The sequence below is a fragment of the Boleophthalmus pectinirostris genome, unplaced genomic scaffold (assembly GCF_026225935.1).
Source record: "Boleophthalmus pectinirostris isolate CB_2022bp ecotype Guang Dong unplaced genomic scaffold, ASM2622593v1 HiC_scaffold_23, whole genome shotgun sequence".
Classification (NCBI taxonomy): domain Eukaryota; kingdom Metazoa; phylum Chordata; class Actinopteri; order Gobiiformes; family Gobiidae; genus Boleophthalmus; species Boleophthalmus pectinirostris.
In genome coordinates this window covers 25,044,897-25,061,057 of record NW_026571207.1, presented here as the reverse complement: position 1 = coordinate 25,061,057, position 16,161 = coordinate 25,044,897, and the positions used below count along the sequence as shown (strand labels likewise).

Genomic DNA, 16,161 nt, shown 5'->3' with positions numbered 1-16,161 from the left:
ATGAATAAAGATTGTGTTAAAATTAGCATCTACCATAATCATTCATGTTTCTGTTTGAGCTAATGTATGCCTATGATGATGCATATTAAACCATTAGCCGTTTCATTATCTAATCTTGTACATATATTCTGTAATAATACATTCCTGTCCATTTCCCTGTGTGGTCTGTTGTGATGATGTTTCAGATTTGCTTTCACCATGAGGCACTTCAAAATGACCTTGCAGCTAGTCCCCATTACCTGCTGTCTCTTGGCAGCCATTGCATTCAGCTTGTCCACCTCTGGCTTCAAAGCCTTGTATTGGATCCCAAGGTCCTGCTCAGTTCCTGCATTACGCACTTTAACCAGACTTTCCTCCACCTGTGGACAAACATTAGAAAGATTAACAACAAATAATAAAATAACAAAATATGTGAGACAGGTTTTTTTTTTTTTTCCCTACCAATTTGAGTTGCAGAAGAAGCCTGTAGACATCAGCCATGTCAGCCAGCACCAGCAAGTGTGTGACAGCCGAAAGAAGGGCCCGGGCAGCTCGTACCATGTTCCCCCTCTTAACAGAAGAGCAAGGGTCCTCCGCAAACTCGCCAGAGGCAATCCTCATAGATTCTCCTAGAAATAAGAAAATAATAATTCAACAACAACTTCTACATTTGTTTTCCTCTGCTTCTCCAGTATTGTGGCAAAAGGTTCTAGTGGTGATTTATTTTATTTGTTTTTTTATTTAGCCTATAACTTATTTTAGTCTTGGCTGAATGCAAGTTTTGACAAGCTAATAAAAAGGACATATTATGTACCTCAGCTTTATATTATTGAGCTTACAATCAAAATATCAGCAATGCACAACTCACTACATCATTGCATACCAGGGGAACTACAGGCCTACTGAAAGGGATTGAGATGGTGACTTAAAAATGGCAGAAACTAGGGTTACAAGGGAAAAATTTATCCAAAAAAATAATAATTATGTTAAAATGTTTTTTGAGATGAGCAAAATTATAATAGAATTTAGTCTCTAATAACAATTGAGATATTTAAAAAGCCCATATTACAGTATTTTCTATTTTATAATGTTGTTTCTTCATCACAAACATACCTTTAGTTCTACTTTGTTTCATTCACACATGTTTAACATGCAAATCCTGCATATTTAGGTTGTGTTCTTCTCTCAAACAGAAAACACTCTTTTCTACCTTGAGAAGCCATATGGTAATATGGGAAATGTTCCACTGTGTTTTTAAACTGCATGCACCTACATTAGAATCATATGGATGATTTCAGTCCTGGATTTACCCTGTCTTTATTGAACTAAATGTAAAAGGAAGGCGTTACCTTGAAAACTACCAGTACATAACATCACATGGTGGCACAGCGCATTTTGAGCTTTGGAGATATAGACAGTCTACAAGTGCAGGGGTACTTAAACAAGTGTGAATAAAAGAAAACTCAACTTCAGGTATGCTTTTGATGAGGTAACAACAGTCTAACAATGCTTAAAGATCACAAGTCAATTTTACATAACAGAGGACCTTTAATATCTGTCAGTAATGGACCACAGGTATCTATGGAGACATCTATTGCTCAAACATCCAACAGCAATACCACATTTTGTTGTTTGTCCAGTCTTTAGAGTCCACTGACTGCCAACACAGACTGACTGAAGAATCATGCCTTGGCCACTGGATGATCATTCACCATTTCTAGCTCTGTTGTGGTCACTGCTGCTGGGATGATTGTGTTCACGTAAACCATTTTGCGACCATGATACCCTGTCCATCTTCATATACGAGCCATGACACAGACAAATGACACCCTTCAGGTTTGTCCAGATAGGACCATCAAACACTGCAGTGGATTCACAATATCACCACCACAGTAAATCTGTAAATGGCTGACTTCAGGGGAAACGCAGCCAAATTTAACCTCAAATTTAAAACTGCATTAAGTATCTTTGCAGTGGTGACTCCCTGCCAGCATACATATAATTCCTCCTCATGTTGTTTGTATATTCAAAAAGGCAAATGTTTATTAAACCGGTTTGACCCACTGTCCACTCAAATCAAGTCTGATGTAAATCAAGTTGACTCAGATTCTTTTTCACTTCGAATAGACTTGCTATAAGATGTGTTCAGCCAAGTAAGACTATTAGTTTAACAAACACTTGTAGTTAAATTAGAAGTGTATTACAAAAAGCTGGAGGAGCAAATATTAAAAGGGTATTATGAATAACCAAACACTGTTCCTTTTGTGTGGGGATGATGTCATTTATTTAAGGGGAGGCTAATGTCAGGGCCGAGACAGTAAAATAGCAGCCTGCAGAAGAGATACTCACAGGGGCCAGTCTGACAACGTGAGAACTGCTGACAGAGGCAGCTTTTGAGTTATTATAAATTAGAGTCACTGAACACCCATGGTGTCCCCCCAAGTAATAACACTTTATGTTTTTGCCTAACGCATGCTGATCACAAAACCTACCCCTGGAAAGTGAAAAAACATAAAAGAAGCCTTAAATGGGATTTAATATATTTGTCTTTACAGATTTGATTGCGGATTAATAGATCAAAGAGTAAAAAGAAAAAAAAACAACATCACAAATTGAGTGGGTATGGGTCCATTTTGTTTGAACTGTGATGCGGGAGTCTGTCAAATCGACCAAAAAGTGCTTTGAGTGTGAGGCAGAGGTGCCTGTGGCTTTTTGTGGTGCCGCATCAGCAGCAACTGTCATCATAAAATATTATATGTAATGAAATACACAGCTCCTCGCAAGAACGCCTCGTGTACGGGCGGCAACTGATAGTTTTTCATTACCAAACTAAATTAGAGAAATACTCTTGTCAAATGTCAGAAAATAAAATTAAAATGTTAATCATAATTTCAGAAATGGTGAGTTTGAATGGATGATGTAGCAATTTTACGACTCTCAAGACATTAAAGTTGGACTGAAATGAAAAAAGATGTTCTTGTTAAATGGTTTATGCTCTCTGACAAAGCAAATCAAAAACCTTTTTAGTGGATGAGTAATGGCTTGCTGGTTAAAGCAGAGCAAATATTACACTTTACAGAACATAACAGGATAACAATTACACAAATCAATCTCCAAAACAAAGATCTAACGCCGATTCTGTCGCCAGCAGCGCAGTGAAGCAGTTTGTGCAAATGATCGACAACACACACAACTCAAAAACACAATGCGCTCCCCCCCACGGACAAAATCAATAAGGCCATTTTCAGGGGGCAGATAGCGATCAGCGCGCCTTTAATAAACTCTCATCCATCTAAGGCTTACCTGCGGCCCACCAAGAGAACACAGAAATGATTAAAATGTATATCACACAATGAGGCGAGCGGGCAGGCGGGCAGCGGGACAACAGAGACACAGACAGGAGGAAGGGCAGCAGCGAGAGCAAGGACAAGAGCGCACTGAAGTGGCCCAAGAGTGTACACTCACCATTAGAAAAACAGTAGATAACAGGTATCGAATAAATGGATAAAAGATTAGTTTTTATTACAATCAAACAGTGAGTGGTATGGCTGCGATCAGTATTCTCTTTAAAAACAGCTGATGAGCCACAGCTGGGTGAAGTGCTCTCTCTGTGCAGGGGGTGGGGTGTGTGCCTTCTCAATAGCCGTATTATAAGTCCAAGCACGCGCCACTGAGCAGCTTGGCATTGCTGACAGCCAGGCCTAGGCACCAGCTAACAACGCAGTGAATTCCAGCCCAGTGGAAGCTTTAGCCCAACTACAGTGGATTCCCCGGGCCCGGAGCTCTGTGCGGGCTATCTGCTGACATGTCATCCAGCTCCACTCCTCACACATCGAACTGCGCGGGCACCAGGGGGAGCAGTGCGCTGACACCGGTGATAACAGCCATCCTGCAGTCACAACTCCCTAGTCTCTGTGGCCCTCCAGTGTGTCAGACCAGCCACAGATATCAGTGAAGCACAAAGGAATAAATGAAACTTGTTACATGATGAAACCTGCCATTGCAAGACAAATGGTAATTCCACTGGCAGCTGATTTGACCGAGGAATCCTGACTCTTGTGGGAGGCATGAAATTGAATTGGAAATTGACTATGTATGGTTTGATTCCCACAAGACACAAGGGTATTTAAATATATCTGAACCGTCTGTGACATCTGAACGGCTTTCACATCAATCACACACACGCTACAAACAAATGGAAGTAATTTAGTTATCACTGCGGAATAAAAGCATCATTTGTATGTTTAGCACACAGCTACGAATCTTCCGTGGAACAACAGAAAGTCACACAATGTGTCTTTTAGCATTCCTGTCTAGGCTCGCCATTTCCTTTTGCTTGAGAACAAACAATACAATTACATTTTGGTAAACTAACAACTGAAAACAACATGGTTTTGTCTCAGCTTGAACCATAATGATTATTTTGACTACTTTAATGAAGATGGAAAACAATATTGTCTAAACTGCAGCAGTATGATGATTAAATCAGCTCCACATCCATCGCAGGGAAAACTGATTTACAAAAGTGGGAGCCATAGAGGAAGTGTGATCTGAAATGCTTCACTGGGCATGTTGCGACAAAGAAGAAATCTGATCACACTACCAAAGCAACATGCCATTTAAAACAACAAACAAGTTCCACTGAACACATCAATAACCCAAAACCGGTACAGAGCAGCACCATTTGAAAACAGAACATGTCTGACCTTTTTCAAACAGCAAGGAGTGTTAACAGCTCAGTGGCACACCATCACCGAGTGGGACTGAAAACATGCAAAAATACAAAAGCGGCTCGGTCTGATTTGTTTGGGGATAATTAAATCAGATCAAATGTTACCTTAATTTGTATAAAGACAAATTAATGAAGCCATGTTGTGCACAGGGTTGCGGTTTTCAGTTAAAAGGATGATAAAATTATAATTTCTTGTAAATATCTTATTTTTCATCTTAGTTTTAATTGCCTTTTATTACTATTTGCACTTAATACCAGCTGCCATGACAAGTGAATCTCCAACGTGAAATCAATTAGGTTCAATCTTATTTGTAGCTGCTGTTAATGTCTAGTACAAAATTATAAAGTTGTATGTTTGTTTTGTACTTCAAACTGAGAGAGAAGTCAGTCAGTAGAAATAAGAAGTCACACTGAGAACAGACAGTGGACAAATAACTATTTAGATTCTTTACTCTTTCACTAAAAAGAATCAATGCACTTCAGGGTCGAGGCATGCTTAAATTGAATCCCAACAGAAAGCGAGACACCAGCAGCCTAATTCATCAAATGAATGTGAAACGTCTACCCAGAGCTAAAATGAATCTATTACTGGGCTGCCCAAACATCCAATACCAAACAAATCTGTCATTCACAAAGCATTTTTTTTATTTTAAGGCTGTTCACAGAGGCAGATGATATGTAGATAGGAGAAATCATACATAACTTGTAAGCTATCTTAAGAGGCACTCAGTACAGCCTGTGAAGTACAGACAATGCTGCAATAAGTGTGTTTTCAATATACCTTGCTTGCGGACATCTTCCACAGCAGCAGTTAGCTCATCTTTGAGAAACTGGCTCTCCTTTGCAATCTTCTCTCCTTTCTCCAAAAAGTTCTGGGTTGCAGTTTCCACAGAAGCAGCCAATACGTGGGCCTTTTTGGAGCGGCCCTTCTTCTTGTTGGATGGGCCTTTGTTGCTGGAGTTAACCAACGTTGTGACCTAAAGCCAGAACACAATTACATAATTTAATAAAGATGAGACAAAAGGTACATACTGAGACTTGATAGTTCACTGTCTGGTCAAACGTTTATTCTGTTTTATCTTCAAAGTCAACATCAAGTGAGAAATTTCTGTCAACATTGGCCATTGACATTATTTCAAAATGTAGTTACTAGTAAAATCATATTTAATATAAAACGGATATGCTTTCTTATCACACAATGTTATACAGATTAGTTTCACCTGAGTGACTAAGGGCTCCAGCAGCCTCTCCACTGCTAGAGTGCGGATTTCCAAGCTCTTTGGATCCCACTTGAAGTTGATGTTTGCTGTGTTGATGGTTGACATTGTGGCTGTTACAACCCTGTAACAAAACAGAGGAAAGATATCAGTTACTCTACTATTTTCAACAGTAGCCTTAAGACACATCATCATGCAACAGAAACTGTCCTGTCGATAAACGCTGCCCAGCAAGCTCAGTACCCAGAGGCACAATTCACCCAAGCTGAATAATGCTGGTGAATGAGACTTCAGGCCTGAAGCTCAATATTTATATAATATAAATAAAAATGAAAAAGACACATCTTCAATATGTGCTTCTATGTGGATTGTATTTTTTTTAGAAAAAATATTGGTCAATTAACTACTGCACTTCAAAAATTATTTCCTGCTTTCAAAGGCATGATTTTCCCTACAGCGTGTGGTGGTGATGCTATTTTTCTGTCTTTATAGTTTTGAGTAACATAGAGGCATAAGCTTCAGACATAATGACCAGAGGCAGAGCCCTTCTGGCCTGTCCTCACAGAATAATGGTGCGTGGCAGAGCACAGTTACACACTGGCCTACATTCGATTTCTCTTTTCACACTGAGACTGCAACTCCATTGATTACCTATCAAACACAGAGGGGCAGGGATAATCAGCAGGCCCCTAGGGCTTCACTGCTTCAGAGGCAAAGTTAGGATTTGGTGAACAATACATTGGTTTGAGTTTAGCTTGTTATGCAGTAAAGTGAAGAAAGAAATTGAGGGTACAGGCTGAGGGCTGAGTGAGTGATGATGACACTTTTGCAATCACTACTGCAGACTTTTGGTTTCATGTTTACTACAGATGAAAAGCATAGGTACATACATAGGTAACTGTAAATACGCTCTATTGTAAACAGAAACACATGGTTAAAATAAACTTGATTTTGAGAAAGTCTGCTGGATAAAAGCCCAAACTGACCTAAAAATCTCACCCAGCTGATTACTTTTCACATTTTGTTGACCATGGGATAGACTGACATCGAGATTACACTGACATGTTTCTTGATTTGACAATGTTAGTTTGACAATGGAAGCTAAATAGATGTGATAGGGCACACTGTATAAAATCATCCCGATATGCAACAAGTGTCAAGCTATAAGAAACAGCCGTAGTATAATTAAAAAGTAAAAGTATAAAGATAAATCACAAAAGATAACAGGTTACGTGATGGCGAACACCATGTTACCAAGGGCGGGTCCACACCTGTTGAGGTACGGTGCTAACTTCAGTGTTAGCCTTATTGGGATTGTGAATCCATAAATTGTTTACCCAAGGTAAAAACGAAACACGCAAATATTGTACACAATCAATGCAAATTTGGCATACGCTGACGAAAACGAGTGGATCTTTATCCGAACGAGTCTAGTAGCCTACTGTAAGTGGGAGGCTAAAGCTAATGCTAACCCACACAACATTGCTCCGATAGCCGAGATAAGCCATTTACCACCTAGTCACAAGATCTATCGAGATTACTACCTTTCGCACGATCACTGAGTACATTTAACAACCGGACAAGATATAACTCACCACAAAACAAATGATAAAAAGTTGAGTTTAAAAGTTCAAAATGGAGGAGTGGAACTATGGAATTCCTCAAAAGTTTTCCACCCTTTTTGTTTCTCCGCTACTTCCGCTATTCCTTTGTCCCAGGACGATCCACACATCCCAGTGAAAAACTCTTTGCACCAAATTACCAGTGACTAGAAGTCTGGATTGTGAACAGATTAATTACCTCAGAAGTTTCGGTAAAGTCCTGTTTCGATGTCGCAGTCTCTTTCCCAACAATGGATGACACGCACGGAGGAGGGGGGCTGGGGCGGGCGGACTTCCTGGCTGCAGCGGCCACAGGACACAACAAGGCCGTGAGCGGGAGGTGCGCAGGGCGTGTCGCTCACTGTGGGCGCTCCATATATGGACTAATGGTAGATTCCTTAGAAGCTGGGTCAGGACAGCTGTAAGGCTAAGTTTAACTGTACAAAAACACTAAAGTTATAGTAGAGAACGAAAGAGGAATTCAAAAGTCTGTGTGCTGGGTGAAATAGGTCATAATTGTGCTGTGGGCTACAGACAGTGCAAAACTAGTGTTTACTTTTTGCTGACCCATTTTCTACTTCCAAACTGATACGAATAAACAAAGTAAAATAAGTGTATATTTATTAATTTATTACGTAATTGTTCCATTTTCTTACTGAATTAGAAAACAATTAGAAAAAGTGAGGTGCACTTGTTCACTGATGTGAGTGGACACATTGTAGGATTAGGTCTAAAATAGCCAAGGGCAGTGTGTGTATGTCATTTAATATGGTGCAGACTTCAATGATTTCCAGACAGAATCATGCTATTTTCATAAGTTCTGGCACATCCAACATTCCAGTACAGTCTCTTATTGTATTTTGGTGGAGTAGGCTCAATCATATTGATGTCAATAGACAACTGTAATTGGTTATGGTCATACACAATTATAATTGGGCTGCCACAATGAGCATATTCTACTTTTACTAACCGTATTCTCTGTTTGAAGTAGGCTTATTATCATCTGTCTGTGTTCAGTTAAAGCAGTGTGTTGTGTCTAGGTCTGTATTTGTGAATTCAGTTAAATGGATGACACTCTACTATTGTAAATATTTTATGAACTCTTGAATGGGTTTTATGTTGAGAGGCACTCATCAATTTGCTCCAAAAAGCTGTTTTAGAGATTATGTCAAACCTCTATTGTTAACCCGGCTATGAAACTCATACCTACTACTGTATTCAGATCACACCAATGACCTGTCTTACATTATAAAGGGCTTTTTGCTAAATTAATTCAAGCTTTGTCCCGACGCAGCATCAGATGCAAAGAGAGAGTCCCACTTTGTTGTATTGTATTATTGTGGCGGTCCATAATAATTCATAGCCGCTCTGACATTTCAAATAATGCTTTTGTTCAGATTTTCCGACAGGGTTTTGTAGATGTCACATATCTACAATCTCAAGGTCGAGGAACATTATGTAAGCAGCAGTGTTTGGGTGCGCGCCGTCGTACCGAGATGTGCCCTGTTATTGCTGTGTGTTGCAGCTGTGTGACTGATAACTCCCAGACACTTGATAAACACGTTCAAGAGGAAAGTATTTTAGTGTTGAGCATAATGAAGTGTGAAAGCCATAAATAGATTATATCTGGAGAGCCAGGTGCCACAGAGTGCAAGAACAACATCGGCTCTGTCTTTAAATGGATGTAACAGTGTTGACTTTGAGTCCAGAAAGCAGAAAGATGTTTGGAAACTTGCTGATTAATTTTTTACATCAACATTCTCTATGCAACACTCAGAGAAACTAAAAAAAATTAAATAAAATTGACTAGCACATCACAGAAGCAATGGGAGTAGAAACTGGGGGAAATGCATGGGCCAGCATTTGGACAGTGTTTGCCCAGCTCATTGCTAATATTTATCGGCATTAGATGTGTTGTCATAGCAAGCTCTTTTGCTGTATCTGTTTATTTATGTTGCTCTAACGTCGCTGCAGTCAAGATTTGAATTAGCAAAATGTAGACCTATTAAACACACTTACCTGAATTTGAAGAACAGGCAATTAACGTAGTGCATTTGCATTTTAGGCCATATTTTAAGAACTGGATTCTGGCATTGTGTTTCTTACTCTGTTGAAGTTATGTACAGTTTATTTTCCTCTTTATCTGTGCTGCTTTGGTTGTAGTTTTACACTGGATGCTCTTCCCATTATCAGGTTTTACATTTCTTTGAGACTCCTATGTCAGGATAAACAATGTTGCACCATTATTTGAATACTGAATCATAACCACTTAACTCTAAAGTGTTTATATAAATGGACAGAGCTGGCACATTCCAAACAGAAAGTGAGCATGAGGGGGCTTCCGGTTGCATTGACTCTGGCTCCAATTGGCTTTATTTTGAAAAATTGTCACCCCTCTGTCTGTAACTGCTGCTGTAAGCTGAATACTATGGGTGATGTCCACTTCTTCAGACACTCTTGGTTTATAACCCAGTAAATACAGTTGTGAGACAGATTTGCAGTACTCAGCATAGGGCCAAATATAATACTGGATACAACAGATGTTTTGTTTTGCAAGCGGGTTCCCACTACAATCTGTCTATAATGCATTTGTATGTCTTGGCTTGAGTAAGTATTAATTAAGAAGCTCTACCAGTGTTGTGGCGCTGAGTAGAGAAAGAGGCTACAAATCTCTTCATGAGCCTCTTAATGGAGAACTCAGAATGCAATTATCTTTCAGAAAGACACTTGGGCATATTTTTTGCGTCATAATAATTAGGAAACTAATTGTTTTCTGATGTTTTTGTTCCATGCTGAGAAGGTGCAGTGCAAATGGTTGAATTAAAATGCAAGCAGGGGACCTATAGCAGTACACTGTAAGATTTACAAAGACTGACATGGCCCTGAAAAATAAATGAATATAGGGGGACTGAGCTCATTCTCAAAGAGGCTCCTATACAGCTTTGCTCAAACAGTGAGAGATACAGGACTTCATTCATACCATTCATACTCCATACAACTGTACAACAACTCACCCTTATATAATAGATAACACAATGTCATGTCAGTCACTACTTCATCTGCAGTTTCTCCTTACTACCTCTTGTATGTATATAGCTGAGATATATTTATGTAACTGTATTTCTATATGTTTTATTTTTACATTTATATTTTAAAAATGTTTACTTTATGCCTTATTTGACAACCTTCTCTTATTATTTTTGCTGCTTACTTTGCATTTATTATTACCATTTATATTTTTGCTCTTTGTTGTTACAGTATATTGTGATGTGAGAGCTATGGCCCCCAAATCATTTCCCTTGTAGATCAACACAGTTTGTCTAAGGCTAAATCTAAGTCTAAGAATGTGAATACATTTGAAGTGGTGAATGATGCATGTTTGTCCAGGTAACAGCTTGCAGAGAAGTTTGGGTGCCCTTGAACAGGGTCTTTTTGTACCTGTTGGACTGGATGGATGATAAGAGCACAGCATGATATAAATAATTCCCTCTCATTAAAGGGGAGTGCACATGTTTGTCACACGCTGCATGTATAATTGAGCACATGCAAATGGCTCTGTGGTATTGGTCAAATTTACCATGTGCACTCGTGGCAATAAGTCAATAAATCTCTATGTTTTATTGAGTCCTCTATAAATATGTTAAGTGCTTCAGTGATTAGTGTGAATAACTATGGTGGGGTTCATTTCACACAAAGGTCAATAGGTCAATGACGTTATCCCACGTTTAGATTCAAAGATACAAACTCAATTACAATGGGTTAGTGTCAGTGTGTGAGGTCTGAGGGCATTGTCTAAGACCTCAGAAGAGATTCAGATGAAGTAGGCATTAAAGATCCTATATTAAAAATTAAAATTTATTCTTGTGAGCTTTGGTCATATTAGAATGCAGTTAACTCCTCTTAAACAAACTCATAGTTGTTTTGTTTCATTCACACATGTTTGACTAATCCTTTATTATTAGTCAGTCTACATTTCCAAACTGCTCTGTTCCCCCTTGTGATGTCATGAAGTGTTAGTTTTCAATTAAGAGCTACCTTTTAGCTTTTGTTTAGTAGAGAATGGCAATTCCAGGGATGATGTGATCCAAATGATTCTAGTAAAAGTGCATGGAGTTTAAAAACACAGAGGAGCATTTCCAATATTAACACATGGTGTTTTCTGTTGGAGAGAAGAACTCAATATGCAGGGTTTGTGTGTTAAACATGTATAAATAAAACCAAACACAGCTTCTGTTTTTGATGAGGAAACAACATTATAACATAGATCAGAAAATAGCCCTTTAATTGCCCTGTAATAGTGCATGTTTAGTTCCCCCTTTGAAAAGTCATGGTAATGAGGAAGGCCAGTTCTGCTTACCAGTTATTTTAGTCATAACAAAGAGTGTTACAGATGTGGCTGTACACATAAAGAGAAGTACTATTAAAAGCTGTGTTAAACAGACATCATAAGAAAGTGTTTGGGTATATACTATTTTATTCTTCTTTGTCAAACTGAAGTTTAAACCATGGTTGTGAATTATAATACTTTGCAATAACCAAATTGCTAATTTTGTACTGTTTATCTGTTTGAAATCTGTATGGGTTATTTGAAAATGCAATACAAAATGTTTAAAGTCCATGAACTGTGTTTCCGTGAATAGGACCTTTGAAGCAAACACAAAATTGCTTTTATTCCAAGTTCTGTTGTGTTTTAAATAACTCACTGAAAGCATGCATATGTTTTCATTACTCTTTCATTATGATTCTGTGTTTCTGCTTTCTGCTCATTTGGTCAATGCAGAAAATAAAGACCCTTTAACCTATGAACCTTGAAATAAATTAAAGCCTAAAATGATGACCAATGCATGACTAATTGCATGTTTTATGGGAATGTTCTGATAAAGCTCCACACACTACTTAGTTAGGTCAGTGTATTTATGTTGTTTTGTTATTTTTTCAACAATTAGATTTCTTTTATTGGATGCGTTATGTTTGCAGCTGCAATTTACCAGATAGTAAAACCCATTAAAAAGTAATGGGCAATGAGTTTGGTTTGCTTGGGAGCCTCTTGCACCCATACCTTATAGCTTATACCTGTAGCTTCACTTTAACTGATTTAACACTATAATTCCACTTTAAAATGCAGATATTGTCCTACATTCCCATTTTAATAGCAGCCCTGGCCCTGCTTCATACTGATACAGTAGCACACTTCCTCATAAATATAGGCACAGATAAGCTGCTCTCACCATGCTTGGCTGTATTGTTTATACAATCCATATGCAGGCACCAGGTCCCTGTAGCTCCCTGTCACACCATCTCCTCACTCACTCTGACGAACAGTGATTTGGACACCCCCCCCTTATCCCACCCTTCACCCCCTCCTCCCCTCCTCCTCCCCCTGCACCACAGGACAATTTAGCTCTTTGACATACAGGACAACAGCAGTCTGCCCACATGCACCTGAGTCAGACCGACAGCTGTCCAGGAAGTCTAATGATGTCATCCAAGCCCCCCGCCCAAAACAAGACCTTCACTATGCCTAATATGCAGTCATGTATACGCGAGTGTGTGTGTGTGTGTGTGTGTAAGTGTGTGTAAGTGTGTGTGTGTGTGTCTTGAGGTTGGAGTGACTATAGTGTCACACCTGATTATCCTTGACAGCGGCAGCAGCATCTGTGACATTCGAGAAAAGGTGAAAGGAAACATATATTATTTGTATTTATTATTTGAGTGAATTAAAGCAAAGTCGTTGAGGAGGACATATTGGACATGTTTATAGTCAAATGTGACCCAGGTTTATTGTCATAGAACCATGTGATCTGATTGGACGCTCCAGCTCATTTTGTGCATGAGTCAATTGGGGCAAATTTATTCCACCTACATGTGAACCTCCATTGGGGATGTCAGTGGCAAACAGTACTATTAAGTAACATATTATGTATGGAGAAAAGTAGAGTTAATGAAAGAACAAATGAATAATATCTTTGTGTTTTTGCCATTGCATAGTTTAATGATTTATTTACTTTAACAAGTTTTTGTTTAAATAAGTTTAACAGCTGGTGGAAAATAAAATAAACTTAAAATATATAGTACCCTCACAACATATTTACATAGTTTTGAATAATTTATGAATAATCAAGGTAATGTGCTTGATGGAACCCTGTTGGGAAGTGATTGCACCAGTGACAATGGCCTTTGATAGAGAAAGCGGGAGAGAGAGAGAGAAATACTTTATTGATCCCAAAGGAATTTCAAGTTTTGCTGCAGCAACATTTACACTGTGCTTCTCAGTCGCCTTTGTGTCTCAGTTAAAGGTCAGACCAGTTTAAGGAGAATAAAAAGTGCCCCTCCAGTGTGTCCTGCACTATTACAGCATGTGTTCAAGGGGCGCCAGGTGAACACAACGGAAAAAGCCTCACTCTTACTCCACGGTGTTGTGTTGGTTAGTGATGAAATTCCCAAAAGTATTTCTTTTGGAAGGTCTCGGAGTATTTCCTCTGGAAGATCTTCTGCCACATTTGCAGCCACATATGGTGTAAAAAGCCTGTAGCTTCTCCAATATCCATAGCATACTCCTTAGATAGCCTCTTGCACGGTCTCCATTTGTTTAAAAGTTAAACAAATTATATTTTGAGGTTATGATTCAGAAAATGATGAGTAATTAAATAAGTAATTAAGTAAGAGTGTTACCCTTGCAAAACTGACAGATTAAGAAATTGCCGTATTGGTATTAATATTAGTAGTATTTGTAGTAGCAATAACAGAAACAAAAATCTAACCAAAGTCTCCTTGACTTGTAAATACCAGAATGTTCGGTGTGCCTTGTCTGCACTGCGTACTCTTTCCGAGTGTACCATTTTGGTCTGTTCTTATAAAATGGACTTGAAGCGCCTGGAGCATGAAGAATAATACATTTATTCCTTGAACTCTCAAAGTCAAATAGTTTTTCTGTGACGCATGTTCTGCTGCTGTAGGTGATGTTGACAGCGGCTGTTGACAATCTGAAGTGCACAGCGTTTACCTTTTGCCTTCCCCTGCTCTCTTTTCATTGTGATCCCATTACCTCCACACTCAGATATGTTTCACTGATGCGGGAACAATAGAATATTCATTATCATTTTTATACAATCAGTGATTACGGCGTGAAATGCAATTACCGGCGAAGCCCTGACAGCAAACATCTTTGTCATTCAAGCTGCACACAGTAATAGGTCCACAACTACTATCACCACTAATGTCATACGAGTGCTTAGACAACTGCCACCAATCACATGAACGTTATACTCGGCTATTGGTTGTTCCTCCAGATGGGGAGCAAGAGACAGTTTTTCCTATTGATTATACTGTACTTTGCCATGAAATACTGGAAAGGTAAATTCCCAAATATGGAACATGATCATTTTTATTACTGACTATAACCAAAGCCATGGTACATTACAACAAAAATCTGAGGTGAACAATATGAATTTTAGCTGCCCTCCCATGTGTGTTAAAGATGCACTATGTAGCTTTTCAATTGGGGGTTCGTCACCTTCTTGTTTCGATGGATATGTCATTGCTCTGCTTTGAATGTTCCACAGTATGACATTAAACAGCTCTACCTTCTATTTATTTAATCACAGGTGGTTTTATTGCTCAAAAATACCTGGAAAATATTAAATTTTTACTTGTACATATACATTTGTATAATTATGCCTTATTTGACACCAAACTCTTGCTACCGTGTCCAAATTACTTCGCTTGTGGATCAAAAAAGTTTGTCTAAGTCTAAGTCTAATGATGTTGTAACTGCTTATTTTGGTTGCCTACTTAAACCACACAGCTACTACAGTATATGAAAGTGACTGATTGGTTTTCAGAGGGGCAGATGGCACAGAGTCTTGCATCAATACACAGATGCAGAATATACCACCACCATGTAAAGAGAGTGTATGAATGATGCACAAAATTGTAAAGCAATCTGGGTGTCTGGAAAAGCACCATAACACAAATTTTTATCATTACCTTCATTATTGTGCTACCACGACAATGTTTTTTGCCAGGTGCTTAGTTGCAATTAGTACTATTGACTATCATAGCTGTTATCATTAGGCCTACTACTCTAGAAATATGACTCTCATTTCTGCTACACTCTCTACTCCAGAAACCTTGTTCTGGTCCCACAGTCCCCTGGAGAGATTGTGCCCTGATTTTTTTTTTTTTTTTTTTGCTTTCCAGTGGGGACCTGGCTAAAAGGAAGGTGAAATATGTGGAGAAAGCACCAAATGAAATATAATGCTTTTCAAAGAACCAATGAGTCACAGGTTCAAGCCTCCTCTAAAGCGAATGAACCAAGCATCGCAGAGGTGTGCCACAGAATGGGTCCGATCAGGACAAGGTCATGCTGGCTACATGCTGGTATACTGAGTGGAAATCATCAGATATAGCAAACACTGGTGCTATTACAACTACAGTAGCCCCTAATATACTTCTTCTTTGAAAGTTTCTCACACCTGAAGTTAGTTTTGCTATCCCAGGTCACTGTTGAAAATTAAATAAGGAAGAAAGGAAAATAAATCAATAAAAAAACATTGTTTGTTCACTTTTTTTTTTTTTTTTTTTTTTTACTTTTAGGCTCAAATCTTGGCTTAAAACAAACCAATACTGTACA

General features: G+C 38.6%; 1 protein-coding gene across 1 annotated transcript in view; it reads right to left on the bottom strand.

Moving 5' to 3' along the window:
- ctnna1 (catenin (cadherin-associated protein), alpha 1) overlaps positions 1 to 7,862 on the bottom strand; it is a 62,768-nt gene extending 54,906 nt beyond the window's left edge. Inside the window, 5 exon segments of the mRNA XM_055159001.1 lie at positions 240 to 359; positions 442 to 608; positions 5,493 to 5,688; positions 5,932 to 6,052; positions 7,729 to 7,862. Coding sequence (XP_055014976.1) covers positions 240 to 359; positions 442 to 608; positions 5,493 to 5,688; positions 5,932 to 6,036 — 588 coding nt within the window. The 5' untranslated portion in view covers positions 6,037 to 6,052; positions 7,729 to 7,862.
- Between the last annotated feature and the right edge of the window lie 8,299 nt (positions 7,863 to 16,161).